This window comes from Arvicanthis niloticus, chromosome 2 (assembly GCF_011762505.2).
Source record: "Arvicanthis niloticus isolate mArvNil1 chromosome 2, mArvNil1.pat.X, whole genome shotgun sequence".
In the NCBI taxonomy this organism is placed as follows: domain Eukaryota; kingdom Metazoa; phylum Chordata; class Mammalia; order Rodentia; family Muridae; genus Arvicanthis; species Arvicanthis niloticus.
In genome coordinates this window covers 65247315-65268071 of record NC_047659.1, presented here as the reverse complement: position 1 = coordinate 65268071, position 20757 = coordinate 65247315, and the positions used below count along the sequence as shown (strand labels likewise).

Sequence of the window (20757 nt, the reverse complement as noted above, 5' to 3'; positions counted from 1 at the left end):
CACCTTTGTCAAAAGTCTTTTGACAGAAAATGTATGGGTATATTTCTGAGCTTTCTATTGAGTCCCTCTGGTCTGTCTGTATTTTTGCCAAGCACCTGCTGTTTTGGTCACTCTTTGTGTATTTTGAAGTCAGATGGCACAGTAATCTCTGGCTTTATTCTTTTTGTTCAAGATTGCTGTGGATCTTTAGGGAGTTTTTCTGATTTTCTACATGTTTTAGGGTTGTTGGTTGTTTTTTTTTTCTTTCTATTTCTGTAAGTGTCATTAAAATTTCAATAGGAATTGGACTGACCCTATAGATCACATTTTTAAGATTAGTAATTCTATTCTGTGAACACAGTGTATTTTGTATCTTTTTGATTGTTTTATAGTCTTCAGTGCTAAGGTCTTTCACTACTTTGATTAAATTAATTCATAAATAGTCTTTGTAGCTGTATGTTAGGGATTTTTTTTTTAACTTTTTCTATTTACATAGTTTACCCTTGGTATATGAAAATGTTCTAATTTTTGTATTTTGATGTATCATCCTGAAATTTTACTGGATTCAGTTTTTAAGTGTAATGATTTCTTTGTTAGAAAATGTTTTTTTTTTTTTTGTTAGAGTATTTAGGGTATTTATTTATTTATTTATTTTTTAAAGACACTGTCTCTCTACAGAGCCCTAGCTATCTTGGAACTCCTATGTATACCACGCTGATCTTGAATTCATAGAGATCTGCCTATCTCTGTCTCCACAATGCAGGGATTAAAGGCATTTGCCATCAAGTCTAGATCCCTCCCTCCCTTCCTTCCTTCTTTCCTTCCTTCCTTCCTTCCTTCCTTCCTTCCTTTCTTTCTTTCAGATTTATTTATTTATATGAGTGCACTGTAGCTGTCTTCAGACACACCAGAAAAGGTCATTAGATGGTTGTGAGTCACCATGTGGTTGCTGGGAATGGAACTCAGGACCTCTGGAAGAGCAGTCAGTGCTCTTAACTACTGAGTCGTCTCTCCAGCCCTAATTTTTTAAATTTATTTATATTTTTTAACTTGTAAACTTGTTCTTCAAACAAGAATGGTTTAACTTTTTCATTTTGTTTTGTTATTGTTTAAGTACTAGGTGTTCAATCTAGGGCCTCACGAATGATAGGTAAGTCGTCTACTAAGCTGTACGCCTAGCCCCCCTTTTACTCTTATTTTGAGATAGAGAGATGAGTACACAAACAAGCCTCAAAACAATCCTGCTTCTGTCTCCCAAGTGCTAGAGTTGTAGGTGCATGTTATCATACTTGACTCTTAGCTTCTTTACCTATTTGAGTGTATTTCCCTTCCCCCCTTTTTTTGCATGTTTTTATGCATGTGTGGGAGTACATTTATGTACATATATGCATATGTACAGGTGCATGAGGAGGACAGTGTTTGATATCAGGTATCTTCCTCAGTTGCTTTTCTCCTTATATATTGAGACAGGGTCTCTAACTTGAACCCAGAGCTCATTGATTTGGCTAGTCCAGCTAGCCAGCCTATTCTGGGATCCAGGTACTGGGATTACAGATAGGCTGCCATACCCATCCATTTATGGGATTCTAGGGTGGTTTTATTTGATTTTTTAAAAAGATTTATTTATTTATTTTATGTATGGTACACTGTTGCTCTCCTTGGACACACCAGAAGAGGACATCAGATCCCATTACAGATGGCTGTGAGTCACCATGTGGTTCCTGGGAATGGAACTCAGGACCTCTGGAAGAGCAGTCAGTGCTCTTAACCACTGAGCCATCTCTCCAGCCCTTATTTGTTTTTTAATTTAATTTTATTTATATTGGGGTTTTGCCTGCATATATATCTGTATTGAGGGTGTCAGATCCCCTGGAACTGGAGTTACTTACAGTTTGTGAGCTGCCATGTGGGTTCTGGGAATTGAACCGAGGTCCTCTGGAAGAGCAACCAGTGCTCTTAAGCCATCTCTCCAGCCTGGGTGTGTTGTTTTTAATTTATATGAATGTACCTCTGCCTGGTGAGGTGCCCATGGAAGACAGAAGAGGGCTTCTTATCATTTGGAGCCAGAGATACAGGCATCTGTAAACTGACATGGTACTGGGATCCAAATTCTTATCCAGCAAGTGCTCTTAACTGTTGAGCACAACAGTTTCTCTCTCTAGCCCTGTGGATGATTGTTCTTATTATAAGCCTTGTCAGTCCCTGAATTACTAGAGTAATGTTGGGCATGAAGTTTCAGAAGCAAGTCTCAGGAAGCAAAATGTCTTCCTGTCTTGGAAAAGAAAAGAAAATGGATACTTCATATTTCCAAACATCTTTTACTCTATTATTAACATGACATTCATACACTTCTTTTCCTAAATGTTTTATTCCTTATTATCTGGTTATTTCAAACCAGTTCTTAACTGTTGACTGTAGGTTGGATGAGAGGGTGGGCACCAATGTGCTTTGCAAATTTGTGATCTTTCTTGAGACCAAAGTGTTCCCATATGAGTTCTTTATTCTGAAGATACCTTTTCATGTCACTAGCTTCTCAAAACAGATCTGGAGCCTTCAAAAGTGAGAGTGAATGGTGGTCTTTTGAAGTACTGTAGATTATCTCATTTGTGTTAACATTGTTTCTCATTAAAAGTAGATAAATTCTATTTAAAGCTCAAAGTTTCAAAATCTGTCTTGGGTGGTGGCTCATTGGGTAAAGTATTTGTTGCACAAGTTTGAGGACTTGTGTTTGAATCCCTAGAACTCATATAAAGCCAGACATAGTCATGTGTTCCAGCCCAGTGTTCCTATGGCAAGATGGAAGGTAGAGCTAAGTCTCCAGAAGCCCACAGGCCACCTGCCTGGCATGCATAGCAGCAAACAAAAGAGCAGATTTTGGGTGGAAGCTATCGCTGGCGTTTGTCCCCTCCGCTCCATCATATTCAAAACTTCAGAATGAGTTAAATTGACCTCATATATTTCGTAGGTTCCTACATATGGCTGTTTGTGTGGGATTAGTTTCCTCAAGTGATAGTATTTTAATGTTTTCTCCTTTGGTATCTTTGAAGGAAATCTCTTCTCCCACTCCCACATGACTGGTGTACAGCTAGTAGGTTTCCGTCTGTGCTCTGACGTAGTGATCTGTTTTTAAACAGGTTAGTCACATTTTTCATTGCTTCTTTTGTGTTCTATTACAGGTTCCAGTAGGCAATGGAAACTGATCTCAGTTCCCAGGACAGAAAGGACCTCGACAAGTTTATTAAATTTTTTGCCCTCAAGGTAATATGTCCATTTTCTTGAGCTGGGGACAGCTTGAAATATTATCATACTTGTCCTTTAGAGAGTTGCCTTTGGAAATGTAGCATAACAGCTTGCAGCTTGCCCATTTTCAGGGATACTTCTGTCTGTTGTAAACCAAACTGTGAGTGTGGGGGTGGAATTGGGGGTGTAACTAAAAAGTAGCTTCCAGTTTCCCACAGCTACTTGTTCAAAAAGAATTTTTTGTAAGGCTGTAGAAATGTCAAAGTGTTATCTCTGGTTATTGGCACAGTATATTCCCTTAGGGTAGGAACAAAGACTGAACTGGAATAAGCAGACTTTGGCCATCTTCTTCAGGACTTCAACAACACCAGAACATCCAGTGTGTTAGTGACTTTCCAATTCTTGAAGTTACCTGAGGGAGGAAGCTTTTGTTTTGTCTCATAGTTAAGAGAATGTAATCCATCATGAAGGCTGGAGGCTGCTTGCTCACATCATGTGAATCAAAAGCAGAGAAAAGAAAATTCCAATGCTCATCTGGCTGACTCTTGTTTCTGAGATAAGGTTTTACTTTGTAACCCAGGCGGGCCTCAAACCCATGGCAGTCCCACTTCAGCCTTCCCAGTACTAGGATTACATGTATGGCTCTGCTCTGTACTCCTTTTCCCTCTTCACATTCTTATTATTCTGTGTTTGTGTGTGTGTGTGGGGGGTGTTTGTGGGGTATGTGGGGGTGCACACATACATGCACGTATGTGCACACATCACAGCACTTGTAGAAGTCAGCGGACAATTTATAGGAATATGTTCCCTCCTTCCACCATGTGGGTCACGGTGATTGAACTTAGTTCCTTGGGTTTGTCTGACTCTAGTCCTCCATACTGTGCAGCCAGCACTCTTCACTGCTGTGGTCTCTTCAGCTTCCTTTCCACTTTCTATGTATTCCAGTGCTCCAGCCCAGTGAGTGGGATGCTTCCACCTACATTCACCCTCACAGACATACTCAAAGATGTGTTTCACTAATAATATACACATGTTTGCTTGGTTGGATTTTGTTTTTTTTTTTCAAGACAGGATTTCTCTGTGTAGACCTGGCTGTCCTAAACTCACTCACTCTCAGAGATCCACTTGCTCTGCCTCCCCAAGTGCTGGGATTAAAGGCATGGGCTAACAAGCCTGTAGTCTAGCCTAGTCTCTTTTTAGCCCTGCTTGGGCAGAATTTTAAGCCTGAAAAAAGCTAAATCATTTTCTCTCTCCCCCCCCCCTTTGGTTTCCTTTTCCATTTCCTTTAACTTTTTTTTTTTTTTCTTTTTTTGGCAGTGCTCAGGCTCTAAACTCAGTCCATTTTTCTTACTTTGTGTTTTGTTTTCAGACTGTCCAAGTGATTGTCCAGGCTCGACTTGGAGAAAAGATTTGCACCCGTTCATCATCTTCCCCTACAGGTTCCGATTGGGTAAATTTCTATTCTCTACTACTGGGTGTGCATACACTGTGGTGTTTGTCAAAGGAACAAATGTAAGATGCCCTACTGCCATGTGAGGCACACTGCTTATAGAGTTGCTAAATCATTTGACCTGTTCTTATAGAGAGTATGTACATTCTTTATAAAATTAGTCTCCTGTTGATTTGGACCTTGATTTTCTGCTGTAACAGATGGTAAAATTTAGTACTTAGGAGATAAAATGTATCTTGGTTGCTAATCTTTGTAGAAAGTAACATTTTTAGCTTTATGCTGCCCTTCGTCCTCTTCTCCTCAGGGTGGCCAGGTCCATTGTGCACTGAGCTGGACTGGAGGGAGGGAGCTTATGTATGGGGAGGCAGGTGGGTGGTGCAGTACAGGATCTTGTTCAGCTGAGTGCATAGGCAGCAAACACTCCCAGAACTGCTTTGGAGAGCTGGTTCATTTATTAGTGTCAAGAAAGGAATAGTTATGCCCCTGGGGAGGTAGCCATGGTCTTTGGGGCAAAGTTTGTTGGCCACATACCATTGGCCATGGCAGGGGTGTTGGAAGATGCTTCATCTACATACTCAGGGGCTGTAGAAAGAGCAGGGACCTCAAAAGGTTAAACAAGGAGTAAAGCCTTCTAACTGTCAGAGTAATAAATTCTTACTAAGGCAGATGGTGAGGATGCCACCTTTATAGCACCAGATTAAGAGCAGGGAGACAGCCAACTCCTGCCATCCTCATGTTTGAGGTATTCGTGGTTGAAGCCTCCTTGACCCTCCTTAACCCTGCACCATTACAGTCCCACATCCTGAGACTTGAGACTCAGTACAAACTGTTTCCCATGGGGAAGGAAGAAGTAGCTTAATGTTTTTAATACTAAAGCAATACCTGCATCCACTACTCTGTTCCTATATTACTCCTTTAGAGGGTTTCACACAGAAATTGCTCTTGGTTTTTAGTTCAATTTAGCAATCAAAGACATCCCAGAAGTCACCCATGAAGCAAAGAAGGCCCTGTCGGGGCAGCTGCCTGCTGTGGGGCGGTCTATGTGTGTGGAGATCTCACTCAAGACTTCTGAGGTGAGGCCATGGCTGGACTTGGGGGTCTTATTTGGCATTCGAGGCTTTTCATCCTCTGCTTCCAATTCATTTTTAGCTTTATACATGTTCCTTTTCTTTCTCAGTTTCTTATCATTTTTTTAATTGGGGGTTTTTATTAGTTTATTTTTGTTATGCTGGGTATTAAACCTAGTTATTGCCTATATTTATATAATACAGGAATGTTACAAGGCTGAGGAATTCTGCATTTAGTCTTTTCTTGCTCACTTGTTCAGAATAATATACAATACAGTTTGGCTAATGGAATCAGCTAAAAAAATTTACATTTATAATAACTTTTCAAAACTGATGTCTATAGAAGTTGGTCCTGGTTCTTCCTCTCAGCCCCATGCTCTCAGAAATAAGACTCAGACTCAAAATATACTTACACATACCTTGGCCATATAGTTAGGCTCTTCTCTGACTAGAGAAGAACCCACTTATTTTAACCTACATTCTGCCATGTGGCTGGTTGCCTGTGCTCAGGTACCCTGCATCTGTCTTGTCACATCTTCCTCGGGTGAGTCTCCCGATCTATCCCAGAATTTTTTCTGCTTCCCATATATCCCACCTTCTATCTACTCTTTCCTATAGGCCATACGTTTTTTAATTGACAGGTGATGAATCCATACAATACACAAGATATTCTCTCTATAGTTCTCCTTTTTGTTCATATAAACTTAAGATTGATGTGCATTTTATCTTTTAAATGACTAAGAATATTTCTACTTACTATGACGCAAAAACTTACATAGTTCCTATAAGAAAAAAAATGTGTCATTTTGGATTTTAGATTATTTGCAATTGGCTTTATTTTATCATCAGGGGGTCCCGCCCTGACCTCATTGTGTAGACCATGCTGGTCTAGAATTTATAGAGATCTGCCTGTCTCTTGTCTCCTGTGTGCTACTACCCACCGTCCTGCTTGGATGTTTCACCTCAATTCTAAATTATTGTAGCTCTTTAATTTCAAAAGCAACAAATTTGAACTGTAGTAACATTCTAGATTTACTTAAAATCTCAAGTGATATTGATGGATAAGTTGATAAAATAACATAGAGGGTTGTTATCTGTCTAGATCTAATGCTTTAAGATTTACTATAAATATAAATGTTTTGTATCTTTATTTGGGAACTAAATTATGAAAGAGGGGGTAGAAACTCCCAAATAATATTTACCACAACAGATGTCACTTAAAAAATGGTACCTGTAGAACTTGGTACCATTTTATGCACTTGGAAATTTTCAGCCTTTCTAAGGGATGGTTTAGAAAAGGTACACCAAAAGTTTTAGGGCTGGATATGTAGACTAGTAGTATAGCCTGGGTGCATGTATAAAGCCCTGAAAAAAAGGTATTAATACCATGTATTCTTGTCAAGTATGGTGCCCCCCACCCCCATTCCTGCACTAAGGAAGTTGAGGCAGGAGGACTGAAGTTTTTAGCCAGTCTTATATGAGACTCTCATATATACAGCCTAAGTGAGCATCAAACTCTCAAAAAGCAGAGCCTAGGGTTGGTGGTATGGCTCATTGTGTAAGGTACGTGCCACCAAATCTGATGATTGGAGTTTGCTCCCTGAATCTGTGTAGAAGAGAACCAACGCCAGGTATAGTGTGGTGCTCTGACTGAAAATACCTATGCTGTGGCCCCACCCTCACACCAAGAAACAAGTAAGAAAGAAAGGAAGAAAGGGTGAACTGAAACCCATATATTTTCTAATTCATCTGCTTTAATTCTAGAAATTTACTTGAAGAGATTGATGAGGTATACAAGGACCATGTCTCAGTGTGTGTGTGTGTGTGTGTGCGCGCACACATTTTTCTTCCAGCCCTGTTTGTGACAAAATGTCAGATAGCCCAGACCTTGCCTTAAGCTTGCTACACAGCCAAGGATGACCTTGATCTTCAGATCCTCCTGCCTTCACTTCCCAAGTGCTGGGATTGCAAATGTGGACCACTATGCCTTGCCTCAGTGCTATTTCTTTTTATTGTAGTGGTAAAAAAAAAATGGAAATATCTCAAAACATATGAGACTTGGCTGGATAAAATGATAGTCATAGTATACAGTGTAACCATGAATATAGAATGTGGAGATTCTGCTCGTGTAGCTTCACGGTGAACATGAAGCTTGGAGTTGCTCCCCAGTATTACAGAAGATAAAATTCAGTCTCTCAATCTTTATTTCTCTGTTTCCTTCTCCTCTCTAATTTTTAGTTTAAAGGAAAATTCCATGTGTGTTGAAAAATAAGATAAAAATGGTACATATAGTATGATCCAACTTTTTAAAAGTTGCTGTTTTTCAGTAAGTTGGGTTTTTCCTTTTGTTTATTTGTAGTCTCCAATATTTTTTGTGTTTATATGATGCTTTACAGGAGACAATTCAGATGGTTTTTAATAATTGAAATGTTTTTCCCCTGTCCCGTCTGTAGGGAGATTCCATGGAGTTGGAAATTTGGTGTCTTGAAATGAACGAAAAGTAAGTGTTTCTGTTTCAGACTACTTGGTTAGGGTGACTGAGGGTAAGCAATGACATCATGTGAAAGCAGGCTTTGTTGTCAGCCACAGAGAGGCATTCTGACCATTCAGCAGAGCCAGCAGGCTTTGCTGTGATTTGCTTCATGCTTGGCTTCCAGCCTAGCACAGAGATGACCTTCAGAAGGGGTGTGTGTTCAGAGCGATTCACTCACAATGGAGAGAGGAGCTGCAGCATCACTGCAAAAGATTTCTTGTTTTCCCAGAGTACAGCTCATTCTTTGATTAAGTACCCTGTGAGCTCCTGCACCGTGACCATTCTGTGCTGTCTTGTTCTGCAAGGCAGCCATCAGTGCAGTCTCCCACACTGCTCTTCTTACACACAGTAATGGGCTGGAATTGTTACCTCCTTCCCCTATTTTTGTTTTTCAAGGCACATTAGCTCACCACCTGCCTGAAGCTTGAGTTTTTAAATAGAACATGTGTGGAGTATGGACATTTGTTTTTCTTGAATAGAAAGCAGTTGTCAGATTATTATCCAAAATTTTTGTACCAAGTAAGTTTTTTTCCTCCAGATTTTCAGTAAAGAATTAAATAGCTCATAAGGCAGGATTTTGAAAATAAGCAGCAGGTTGTGTATAATTTGCAATATTGTTGGGTTGGTCTTATACTGCCTTTTTTTTAAGTAGATAAAAACATAGTGGGTTCTACTGCTTGCCTGTCTAATGCAAGAAGAAGCATGTGCTGGCTGACTTGAGCAGTGTGTTGCTAGGGCTCCAAGTGCATCTTTAGTTCAGAATGTGTTTTGCAGAGTTGCAGCATTCCAAAGGATAGACTGGCAGTGTCTTTGTGCTTCTCAGGTGTGACAAAGAAATCAAAGTTTCCTACACTGTATACAACCGATTGTCACTGCTGCTGAAGTCTCTTCTTGCTATTACAAGGGTGACACCAGCCTATAGACTCTCCAGGAAGCAGGGGCATGAATATGTAATTTTGTACAGGTAAATATCAAGAATCTTGGTTTACTTCTCAGCCTCCTTAGAGTGCACATTTTCTGGCATTCAAGTGTTCTGTGATTACTTATAGTATTAGTTCTATAGTTTTGCACCTATCCTCATGAACCTCAGCTTTTCAGAGGTACCAGGCCCACTGCCCTTTTGTCTCTGTACCATTCCAGCTCCTGTGGTATGGATGATGAATTTCTGTAAACACACATTCATTCATTCATTTACTCATTCATATTCTCCCTCCTTCCCTCCCTCCCTCCCTCTTTCTCTCTCTCTCTCTCTCTCTCTCTCTCTCTCTCTCTCTCTCTCTCTCTCTCTCTCTCTCTCTCTCTCTTCCCCCCTCTTTCTTTCACAGTGTTTCACTATGTAGTCTTAGTTGTCCTGGTGCTTACTATGTAGAACAGGATGGACTTGAACTCAGAGAGATCCTCCTGCCTCTACTTCCCAGGTGCTGGAAGTAAAGGAAGGTGTGTACCACTAAGCCCAGCCAATTTTAATTTTCTTTAAAAAGTTCTTGCCAGGCATGCTAACATGCCTATAATCCCATCACTTAGGAGATGAAAGCAAGATCAGGAGTTGAGGCTCATCCTCAGCTGCTTAACTATATGAGGCCATCCTGGATTACATGAGAGCAAACAAATAAGCTTTCCACAAACGATTAAGTTCCATTTTAGTGCAAGCAGTGCACAAGGTGCAGAGGCCCTGTACTTAGTGGTGGGTTTTTTTTTTTTTTCTTCCTGTGTAGGGGAGTGGGAGTTGGTATTTTTGAGACAAGTCTTTGCATGTGGTCTGGCTGTCCTGGAATATGCTTTGTAGACCAGGATGACCTAGAACCACAGATCACTGACTGCACATGGAGAGGACAGTAGCTGACCAGGCCTAGAAGGGCAGGTGGAGAGCATCAGATCAGTCCCCTTTTCTTTGCCAGGTAGGCTTGTGGAGAGGGGATATAGTAGAGTGTGGGGAGAAGATAGGGAAGCCAGGCTCCTACATCATCAAGAATGCTTTGTGTTGGAGATGAGCTATTGATTTTAGCCCTTGTCTAATGTAGAGCTGACCAGTAGGACCACTGTATTAGTAGGACCACTGTATTAGTAGGACCACTGTATTAGAGGGACTGAAGAGTTGCCAGTTATACAGAAGCAGACTTATTGAGAATATTTACCAAGCCATCCTTAACTCTCTTAGCAGTTCCCTAATGACCTTGTATATTTTTTTTTCTCAGACATCAAGCTGTATGTTTGTTGAAAATTACTAGACTTTTAACTTGGCTATAATAGATCTCTTTTAGTCTTCACTCATGTCTTATTGTGTCTATTACTTTTCTTGTTGCTATGGCAACAAGAAACAGCTTAAGGGTGGTTGCAATGGCCTTGCCACAGATAAAGGACCTGCCACAGAAGCTTGGGTGTTTATGGAGGAGCTGGCCATTTCTACCATCTCAGCCTATTTTCCTTCTCTCTCTCTCTCTCTCTCTCTCTCTCTCTCTCTCTCTCTCTCTCTCTCTCTCCCCCTCCTCCCCTCCTCTTCCCCCTCCCCTCTCCCTCTCCCTCTCTCCCTCTCTCTTCTTATCTCTTCCCCCTCTCTTTTCTCTTTGTTTTTGAGACAGAGTTTCTCTGTGTAGCCCTGGCTATCCTGGAGCTTGCTGTGTAGACCAGGCTAGCCTTGAACTCACAGGGATCCGCCTGCCTCTGCCTCCCGAGTGTTGGGATTATGGGTCATTGTCTTTCCTGTAGCTCTCACCTTATGGTGTTAGTGTCCGGGGCTTAGTTGAGGAAAGTTGTCCATGCAGATGAGGAAAGCAGAGTTTGTTTACACTGTTTCTTAGCCTTTTAGCCATGGCCTTTGAGAATGTAGAGTACAGTATCACTTCTTTTTTTCATTCCCTACAGGATTTATTTTGGGGAAGTTCAACTGAATGGCTTAGGAGAAGGTATGTATGCATTCAGGCCAGAAACATTTGTGGTGTCGAGAGCTGTACTAACTTCAGAGATGGGCTCAACTGCTGCTTGGATACATGTTATACATGTTATACCTGGCATAACACACCATAACTTTAAACTGTACAATACAGTAAGGAAACATGAGGAGGCGGGTCAGTTGACCGAGAAGCTACCAAGATTGAAAAAATAATTTTTGAGAAGTTTCAGCAGGAACTCAGTATTTGGGGTTTCTCCATCTCCTCCCCTTTGCTGTCCTTCCTTCCCTCCCCTCTCACCTCACCTCATCTCTCTTTCTCTTCTTGCATGCTAATTAAGCCCTGTGCCATTGACCCAGCGATTTTTCTTGTGGTTTCTCTTTTGTAGTTTGTCTCTGCCTCAGCCTCTGCCTTGTGCTGGGATTAAAGATGTGCATGCCACTAAATCCTGCCTGTATTTTTTTTTAAAATTGGTCAGGAGAGAATATATGATAATGTGGAAACACAAGAGTGAAGTTGCTTTCCTCCTACACTGAGTTAGCAAGTAATGACAACAGGCTGGCTAGGAGCTGTGTCAGCCTTCTCTGAACACAAGTTGATGTTTCCTCTCTTCTAGGCTTCCAGACAGTTCGAGTTGGAACAGTGGGAACCCCTGTGGGGACCCTCACTCTTTCTTGTGCTTATAGAATCAACTTGGCATTCATGTCCACCAGGTAAGGAAGAGGCTAGTGGTCCATAAGAGCTTTCCCAAAGAGCTCCTGCCTCCCCAGAGCTTTAAGGCTAAAACTACAGTTCATGCTGACAAGAGCTGAACGCCACCCTTTTCAGAAGAATGCATTTGAGAGGGAGAAAGCATCACTGCCATGGTGGAGATTTTAAGTGTCCCCAGCCAAGCTGTCCAGAAGTCGAGCCTTATACTTAGAGAGCCTTATACTTATACTGCAGTGTTAAGGCTCTGGGTAAACCTGAAGTAGCTATGAAATGATGGGCCCTCTATGGACTTGAAGGTGACCGTGAAGAAATTCTAACAAATACTGCATTGTGCTTATTGCATTACAGGCAATTTGAGAGAACCCCACCTATCATGGGGATTATCATTGATCACTTTGTTGACCGTCCCTATCCCAGCTCCTCTCCTATGCACCCTTGCAATTACAGGTAAGGACTGAGAAGATGCTCTCCCAAGCTGCAGCTAAGCAATAGCAGCCACTGGCCATGTGGGTAGAAGTGAAAAGGCTAGTTTGGTTTTTGCTGCTGCCTGTTAGGTACACCAAGACCTTAGCCACAGTATCTAGGAACTTATTGGGTGTTCAGGACCATGGCAGTGATGTCACCTTCTCCAAGTTATTTGGGGACTACAAGAATGTCAGGAGTTTGTGAACTACGAAAAAATGGTTTTTAGGTTGCCATCTGGCTTTATAATCTCTGCCTAGAACTTGACACGGCTCCCAGTCTTTCCTAACCACTGTTTGCATACCTTCTGAAGTCGGCTACCATGGTTATATAAACTCCCATCATCGTTCCTTCCTTCCTCCCTCCCTCCCCCACGCTAGAACTGCTGAGGATGCTGGAGTCACATACCCATCAGTGGAAGACTCTCAGGAAGTGTGTACCACATCTTTTTCCACATCCCCTCCCTCACAGGTAGGAAAAGGGTTATGGGCTGTGTGTATTCGTGTGGGCCTTAGGGAATGCTGTCCAAACTTAGCTATGCCCTCTTGTGATGAGGTCGCCCTAACCTGCATGTGTTGATTGAGTTGCTCCATTTTTGTTTTGGTTTGGGGTTTTTTTGTTTTTTGGGTTTTTTTGTTTGTTTGTTTGTTTTGTTTTGTTTTGTTTTGTTTTTTCCAAAATAGGGTTTCTCTGAGAAGCCTTGGCTGTCCTGAACTCACTCTGTAAACCAGGCTGTCCTCAAACTCAGAAATCCACCTGCCTCTGCCTCTCAAATGTCTACTACCACTCCTGGCTTACTTCTTAATAAGTAATAAATAAGTAATAAATTTGGTAGAATATGTACCAAAGAGCCAGTAATTACTTAATATAAAATTAAAAACAACAACCAGAAGCAATGCTTTTCTTAAAGCTGACACAGTTATCTATCTGCCTGTTTACATTCTCTACCCAAGCATTTCAGCCACTAACTTCTCCACATGAGTGCATCTTGAGTGGCAAACATGGTTTCTATCAGTAAGCCGTGGCCCTGAAGTCTGACGCCAGCATCCTTAGAGGAAGCGCATCTACCGCCTTATGTAACAGGCATGGGCTGAGACTGAGATCACCCCACAGTCCTCATGTTCCTTTACCTTCTGCCCCATTGCTTCTGTCTCTTCTGATTTGACTTGTTTAGGTTTCTGTTTTTGAGATAGTGATTTGCTATGCATTCTTGGCTGGCCTAGAGCACACTAGTGCCTTTGAATAACTTGTGGCCATTCTCCTCTTCTCTGCCTTCTGAGATTACAAGCGTGAACATCATGACTTCTTTTGTTTGTTTGAAATGAGGTCTTGCAACTTGCAGTGCAGCCAAGACTGGCTTTGAATGCCTGAATTTCCTGTCTCCACCTCCCAAGTTCTAGGGTCAGGCATGTGTCACCATGCTCAGCTACCAATTTGTTAATTGGGAGATTTGTTGTTGTTTTACATTAAAAAGGTTTTACTATATTTATTTATTTTTGGGGGCTAGGGTATACCATTTCTGCCATGTTACACATGTGGCAGTCAGATTTTAAGCTGAAACAGGAGAACCCCTGATAATTATCATGTATAAAGTAGTTTTGGAATCCTAAATGGTTAGCACATCCAAGCTTTTACTGTCAAGTTCTTCCAGCTGCTAGACTATATTCACACACACACACACACACACACACACACACACTCACACACACACACTCACTCACATACTTATATACTATATAAGATACTTCCAGTCACTCCCAAGATGGCATACAGAAATGTGCACCTAAGCTTACTAATAATATAGACAGCAAACTTCAGCTCTTTCCCACTATCTTTGCAGGCTGAGGGCTTCCTGAGCAAGGCCAGGCCCTCAGTTCTGAGCTTGATCTCCTTATGCTCTAGGCCTCTCCTGAGTGAGCTGTTCCCTCACTTCCTCCCACACCTTTCAGCCAACAACACACTAATGCTTGGCTCAGGCTTCTGTTTTGCCATGTCATTCCCACTTGAGTCAGTTCAGTTTTCCAACTGCCTGTCAAAGAGGCTTACAGGACATGCCCTGAGGTAAATGTCCCCTTCCTAGTTGCTGCTTTGGGAAGCCAGCTTGCACTCTTCTCCCTGCCTCTCAGGGCACCACTCACTGCTGTCCCCTCTAGAGGTTTTTCCCACTTCTTTCTCAAGTCCCTTTTCTTTTTTTTTCTTGTTTCTCCTGTCTCTCTGTGTCTGTGCACAGTGTGTGTTTACTGTCACAAAGGCACATTTTCAGACCCCTACTCCTGTGGTGACGAACACTCTGAGGGTCCCCATGGCAGGACTGGCCTTTTCCCATCAAGTGAGTTCATAATGGGAAAACGGGGATATGATCAGATGGCTTCTTTCTACTTAAAGAAATGAAAACAGACTACAGGATATAGTTATTTAGTCCCCAAGTGCTCTGTGGGATTATTTTAAGGCTTGGTAATTGATTTTAACAGGACATAGCCGCAACCCAGCAACCAAAAATAGTGGTTTTTATTTACCCCTCTCCCTCCATTGATGTGAAAAGTACATAGAGTTATTTATATCAGATTTCCAAATAAACAGTCCATGACTGGTAATCTTTCTATTTTCAATATAAGCAGGAGCCATCCATACCCAGGGGTGACAGAGGTGTGATTAGAGAAGATTGTTTTAGTTTCAAATGGGTCTCAAGGACAGGGAGAAAATAGATGACTTGGGAAATGTGCCCAAGGATTGGGCACAGGGGATTTGTTGGGCTGGAAACAGGGAACTGGGGAGCCAGACACTCACTAAAGGCCTTTGGGAAGCTCTAGAGCTGGAATCCTAATCTCAGATCAAATAAGTCTCTTTTTTCCTAATTGAAAAAGGCCTGGCCCACCCTTGCCTCTCATTCCACTGGGATCTGCTCCTGACTTTCTGCTGAGCTCCAGCATGGGTCACATGCTAGGATTGCCTTTCTCCTTGCCTCTCCTCTGCCCCTCTGTTTTTCTCTTGCTCAGCTCTCAAGCTCTCGCCTTTCCTATCAGCCTGCTGTCCTGGGCCTTGGATCAGCTGACCTGGCTTATCCAGTAGTGTTTACTGCTGGCTTAAACACTACACACACTCACCAGGTACCTTTCAAGATGGGGAGGACCATGGGCTCCTAGGGCTGCCTTCCTTCCTGAGGAGCAACAGGGAAACTTGGAGTACTTTAGTGATTTTCTAAGGGGGTGGATCCTCAGGTTTCAGAAGGGTGGCTTTGCCAGGGTTTCACTGTCTCTGCCCTTTTCCCTCTGTAGTCATCACCACACATTCTTCCAGTAGCCACATGCCAAGAGAATTAAAGTCCATGATGGCTGCCTACCTGGTAGAGGCCTTGGTGATGGGAAAGCTTATGAGGTTCACCAGCTGCTTAGCAATGCCATTGTTGACTTTGTCTTTCCATTCCCTCCAAAGCTGATGGTTCCTGGGAAAGAAGGTGGGGTACCTCTTGCTCCCAACCACCCTGCTCATGGTGCCCAGGCTGATCAGGAGAGACTTGTGATGCACATGCCTTCTGATGGGACCCACTGTGCCGCCACACCCTCAAGCAGGTGAGTTCCCATCATGGCTCTTCCACAGTTCAGGCCATCCAGGGACCTGGATACCCTGATACACACAGACTTGGGCTTGACATTTTTTGTTCCCAGGGGGTAAGCCTTAAAGGTCTTTGATGAGTGTCTAATATTGCAGCTGGTATGTAAGGAAACTGTCTGGGCTTAGCTGCTAAGAATAGCAGGGCTTTTCTCCTTTTTAACATTGTATGTGCATGTATGCGTGCACACACACACACACACACATACACACGTGTAGTTGCATCCTGACTGCCAAGTGCCTGTTGCTTCCTACTACTCTAAAGGCTGTCTCTGGAAAGTTGCACTGCAAGCTGTCCTTCCCTGTCTCCCCTGCTGTCCTTCCCTGTCTCCCCTGCTTTGGACAGCCTTAGGATAGTAAGAATAACATGCTCCTCCCCCTGGAACTTTTTCATGGAAAAATGCCTAATGTAGAACTTTTTCATTGGTGTAGCGGTAGGAAGGGAGATCTTTGGAAAAATTGTGTGTGCCATTCAGGAAAAATAGTTTATTTTATTCCTTTCTTATTGATGCTGATCCTTTTTCACCCTAACCTCAATCATGATCAAAGGAAGATCTGTTAGTCACTTGGCACCCCAGTTTTCTGATCCTGGACTCTGATGATGCTATCTGGGAGTAGCTGAAGATATGGACCCTGTGTGGTGAGGGCTCTGACTCTCAGGTCTTAGGAACTCAGAAGCCGCCTCCTCAGTGCTGAGATTAGACACATGGATCACCAAACCCATCTTTAAACTGTAGGGCCTTATGGTGTTTTTAGGTAATCGGAAACAAGGGGGCTAAAATGTGAGGTTGGTTATGTTATTGATGAATGCTAAACTGTAACTGTGTGAGAGTTGCTTACTGTGTCTGGCTAATGTGTTTGATTGTCGCTGGCATTTCTGATAGGATTTTATGTGAGCTCATATTTTTACAATGTAAAGTTTTATTCACATATGTGAACATTTTAGTTGTTCAAGCAAGTCATTTTCTTCCAAGCCAAGAGTCAGAACAGTGGCAGCAGCCAGACTTCAGTGGCTCTACAGTGACTTCACAGTGACTAGAGATGTTCTGTGGTTTGAAAGTGAGCACCCACTTTCCTTTTCTTCTTTAGTGAGGACACTGAGACTGTATCTAACAGCAGTGAAGGACGGGCCTCACCCCATGACATCTTGGAGACAATCTTTGTCCGAAAAGTGGGAGCATTTGTCAACAAACCCATCAATCAGGTGATTTCTTCTGCTACTGCCTAAGTGCCTGTGTTCTTAGAGTAAGGTCCCCTGCACAGTGTCCTGTAGAACTGCTGAAATTGCTTGTAAAATTGTGTGTGTGCATGTTTGAGGAGGATTAATAACCAGTAGACCTGTACTGCAATACATTGTTCCTCAGTAACTGTGACTAAGCATTCCCAGCCATAGTCCCATAATCCTCTGCTGTGAACACATTTGATAGGGACAGGGAGGCAAGGAAGCCAGGATAGCATGGTCGGCTTAGGCTCCAGGCTGTCCTCCTGTAAGAAACGTGTGCTAGGGGCGGAAAAGGCAGGAACACGTCTCTCTTTTTATCTCTTCAGGTGACCTTGACGAGTTTGGACATACCCTTTGCCATGTTTGCTCCTAAGAATTTGGAGCTGGAGGATGCTGATCCTATGGTGAGCCCTCCAGTGACCACCAGTGGATGGTACAGTGGTCATCCTTCTTGAGCAGTCAGTCTTCCCCAGGATTAAGCCAGGATTTGTGGCTAATGGATTTGCAGCCAGCATTCAAATTCAACCCTTCCTCTCCTCCCCCAACTTCCCGTTTTGAGATAGAGGCTTGTTACAAAGATAAAGCTGGCTTGGAACTCTGTGTAGCCCAGGAAAATCCCCAACTTGACATTCTCCTGCCTCAGCGTCCTGAGTGCTGGAATTACAAGCATGCACCTCCATGCCCTCGTCAGCAGTATATTTCTACCATAACTGTTAGGTAGCTCACAGTGATCCATATTCTACTCACGGAGTCTGTACTGACTCTGCCTATTCTGAATTAGGTGAATCCCCCGGACTCCCCAGAGACCACATCTCCCCTCCATGGCAGCCTGCACTCAGATGGCTCCAGCGGGGGCAGCAGTGGCAACACACATGACGACTTTGTTATGATTGACTTTGTAAGTTGCTGTCACCACCCTTGATCTTTGCTGGTCTCAGGAGAGTAAATTTAGAAGAATCTGTTACCTGTGAACAAGCCATTTACCTCAGGATGGGTTGGTATACAGGCTACAAAGGGAAACATTTGGAAGCCTGAGGACTTTTAATGTCATGTCTTGCTTGAAATTCAACTTGGATGGGTTTTCCAAAAGCCCTTTCCTTGGGAGGAGTTTGAAGGGTCTAAGTAAGGGTCTAGGACATAAGCCTAACCAAGGGGGAGGAATAGCATCAGGTCTAGATCGTAGTCTAGACAAGCAAGGTGCAAAGACTCCTCCTCCCCCTTAGATGAGCCTAGAAGACACTCTTCTTGGCTAATTCCTGAAAAGGAATCTTGAGTATAGATTAACTCTTTTATTTTTTTTTTTTTAAAAACTCTTCATAGTTCAAAGATGAACTAACCTTAGTTTGTGTTGTTTTTAAAAGAAACCAGCTTTTTCTAAAGACGACATTCTTCCAATGGACTTGGGGACCTTTTACCGTGAATTTCAGAATCCCCCTCAGCTGAGCAGCCTCTCCATAGACTTTGGAGCTCAGTCTATGGCGGAAGACTTGGTAAGGAAACCCCTTCCCTCCCAGGGCTCTTCCTTTAGACCCCTATCCTCATCTAATAGCCACTCCTGTGCTACAAGTCTAGAACTTTCTTCCTGCTATTCCATCCTGCCCTTTGCCTTCTGTCTTTGCTGAAAGAGGAAAGGAGTCTTTTTAGTTGGCTTTCACCCTTGATCACACTTACAAGTCCATGGTGCCTGGCAGTTGTCCTAAATTGCCTTGAGCTTGGTTTTCTTTTTCACAGCACTTTGAAAATACTTACTGTGTTTGTGCATGTGATGTGGCAGGAGGGGGTCAGGTATATGCCACAACATCTGTGTGGAGCTCAGGTCAGAGGACTGCTTTCTACAGTTGCTGTCTCCTGCCTTTACCTGGGTTTCCAGAACCAAACTTCTGTTACTAGGATCACACAATAAGTGCTTTTACTCAGAAGCCGCACAACCGGCTCTCTTCTGCGCTTTCTTACTGTTGCTCACACTTGCTGGGCCTGCTGTTTACTGCCAGGCTGACACCCACATACTGGACAGAGGAACATGCTGGTCCTGAGTAAGGGTCAGCATTCTTGTCTTCCTTTGGAGGGCTTCCTTCTGCATTCAGCTCTTATATGCTGGACCGTATGTCCTGAGACAGACTTTGCATAAGGCATTTCCTATTTCCTGCATATGAAGAGCAGAAGAGTGCCCTGAACAAACTGCAAACTTGGGCACTTAGGCTAGTAGATGACAAAGTCTCACTGTCTGGGGTAAGACTGTGTGCCCTGCAGAAATCTGAGGCCCTGGGAAATGCTCTTGGTTTGATTTAGCAGAAAGCCATGCCCAACAATAATGGTGAGGAGAGAACACTTAAGTATTATTGGGGTGTTTGTTTTTCTCATAGAATTTCACAGCCCTGGCTGCCTGAGAATTCACTATATAAATCAGGCTGGCCTCAAACCTAGCAATTCTCCTGCCTCTGCTGGGATTCAAAGTGTGCACCCACACCTGTCCTTAACTTAAATGGGGCTGTGTAAGCACCAAACTAACACACATAGTCTCACACACTGTCTTTCTGTCTGTCTGTCTGTCTGTCTGTCTGTCTTGTCTGTCTGATTTAACTGGGAACAAACCCTGGGCCTTGCCTCTGTAACACAAGTACTCTACCAGCTGAACTGCACACCTCACCCCTACCCCATCCAGCAAAACATAGCTATAGCTAAGTGCTTCACCATGAGTCTTATAAAATAGGTGTTTATTGCAGAAGGTAATACTTTTGATTGAGTGACTTGCCTATAGCAACAGCCAGAAAGATTTGATCCTGAAGTGGGGAGCTCCTGAGCTTAGCTGGCTGATAACTGGCTTGTACTTAGAAGAAACAAGGTCCAAGGGCTCCAGTTGTGACCCTTTAGTCAGTGCTAGCTGAGGCTTGCCTTTCACCTGGGCAGTGACTCCCAGACTTCCCTCAGGTATCCAAGCCACTTTAGTGTCTAAAGTCACCAACTTTTCCCAGGTCCCATATGTTTAACCCTATTGTGGAAGGTCACCCTGCAGTTTAAAGCATGCTGGTGTAGTTCTGTTGCTTAGCCCTGATCAAGAGGCAAGCAGCCTCCAGGGAGGACCAGGTGTTCAGGATAGGCTGGCAGCGTGGGATTGTCTTTTTCTTGGTTCTTTTTCAGCACCCCATACCTCTAGCCAGTCTAAAGATTCAAGTATCGAGACCTCCCACGGACCTGTATCAGCCTTAAAGGTTCAGTGGCTACCTTGTCCCTACTTTTCCAGGGCCTTTTGACACCCACAAAGTACAGGGAGGGGGGAGTCCCCTTTTAAAACTTCCTGGGTTCACCGAACTCTAAAGATGCAGGGTTTTGGGGGTGAGGGACACACACTGTTAATCCCAGAACTTGGGAAGCACAAGCAGGCAGATCTCTGAGTTCGAGGCTTGGTTTAAAGAGTAAGTTCCAGGACAGCCAGGGCTGCCCAGAAAATTCTGTCTGGGGAAAAAAAAAAAATGCTGGGCAGTGGTGGTGCACACCTTTAATCCCAGCACTTGCGAGTCAAAGGCAGGTAGATTTCTGAGTTTAAGGCCAGCTTGGTCTACAAAGTGAGTTCTAGGACAGCCAGGACTACACAGAGA

At 43.1% G+C, this 20757-nt stretch overlaps 1 protein-coding gene across 5 annotated transcripts in view; it reads left to right on the top strand.

Annotated features, from left to right (window-relative positions):
* The window catches only part of Atg13 (autophagy related 13), a 34986-nt gene that overhangs the window by 11864 nt on the left and 2365 nt on the right, over positions 1–20757 (top strand). The window contains exons 2-17 of one of the 5 annotated variants that reach the window (XM_034494880.2): positions 3156–3237; positions 4589–4669; positions 5623–5742; positions 8190–8236; positions 9093–9233; positions 11132–11172; positions 11774–11870; positions 12217–12315; positions 12711–12801; positions 14561–14659; positions 15327–15437; positions 15763–15899; positions 17029–17143; positions 17488–17565; positions 17943–18059; positions 18523–18651. In XM_034494880.2, coding sequence (XP_034350771.1) covers positions 3169–3237; positions 4589–4669; positions 5623–5742; positions 8190–8236; positions 9093–9233; positions 11132–11172; positions 11774–11870; positions 12217–12315; positions 12711–12801; positions 14561–14659; positions 15327–15437; positions 15763–15899; positions 17029–17143; positions 17488–17565; positions 17943–18059; positions 18523–18651 — 1572 coding nt within the window. In that variant the 5' untranslated portion in view covers positions 3156–3168. The remainder of the gene's footprint in view (positions 1–3155; positions 3238–4588; positions 4670–5622; positions 5743–8189; positions 8237–9092; positions 9234–11131; positions 11173–11773; positions 11871–12216; positions 12316–12710; positions 12802–14560; positions 14660–15326; positions 15438–15762; positions 15900–17028; positions 17144–17487; positions 17566–17942; positions 18060–18522; positions 18652–20757) is intronic. The other 4 variants (XM_034494881.2, XM_034494882.2, XM_034494883.2 and 1 more) reach the window with 4 other exon arrangements.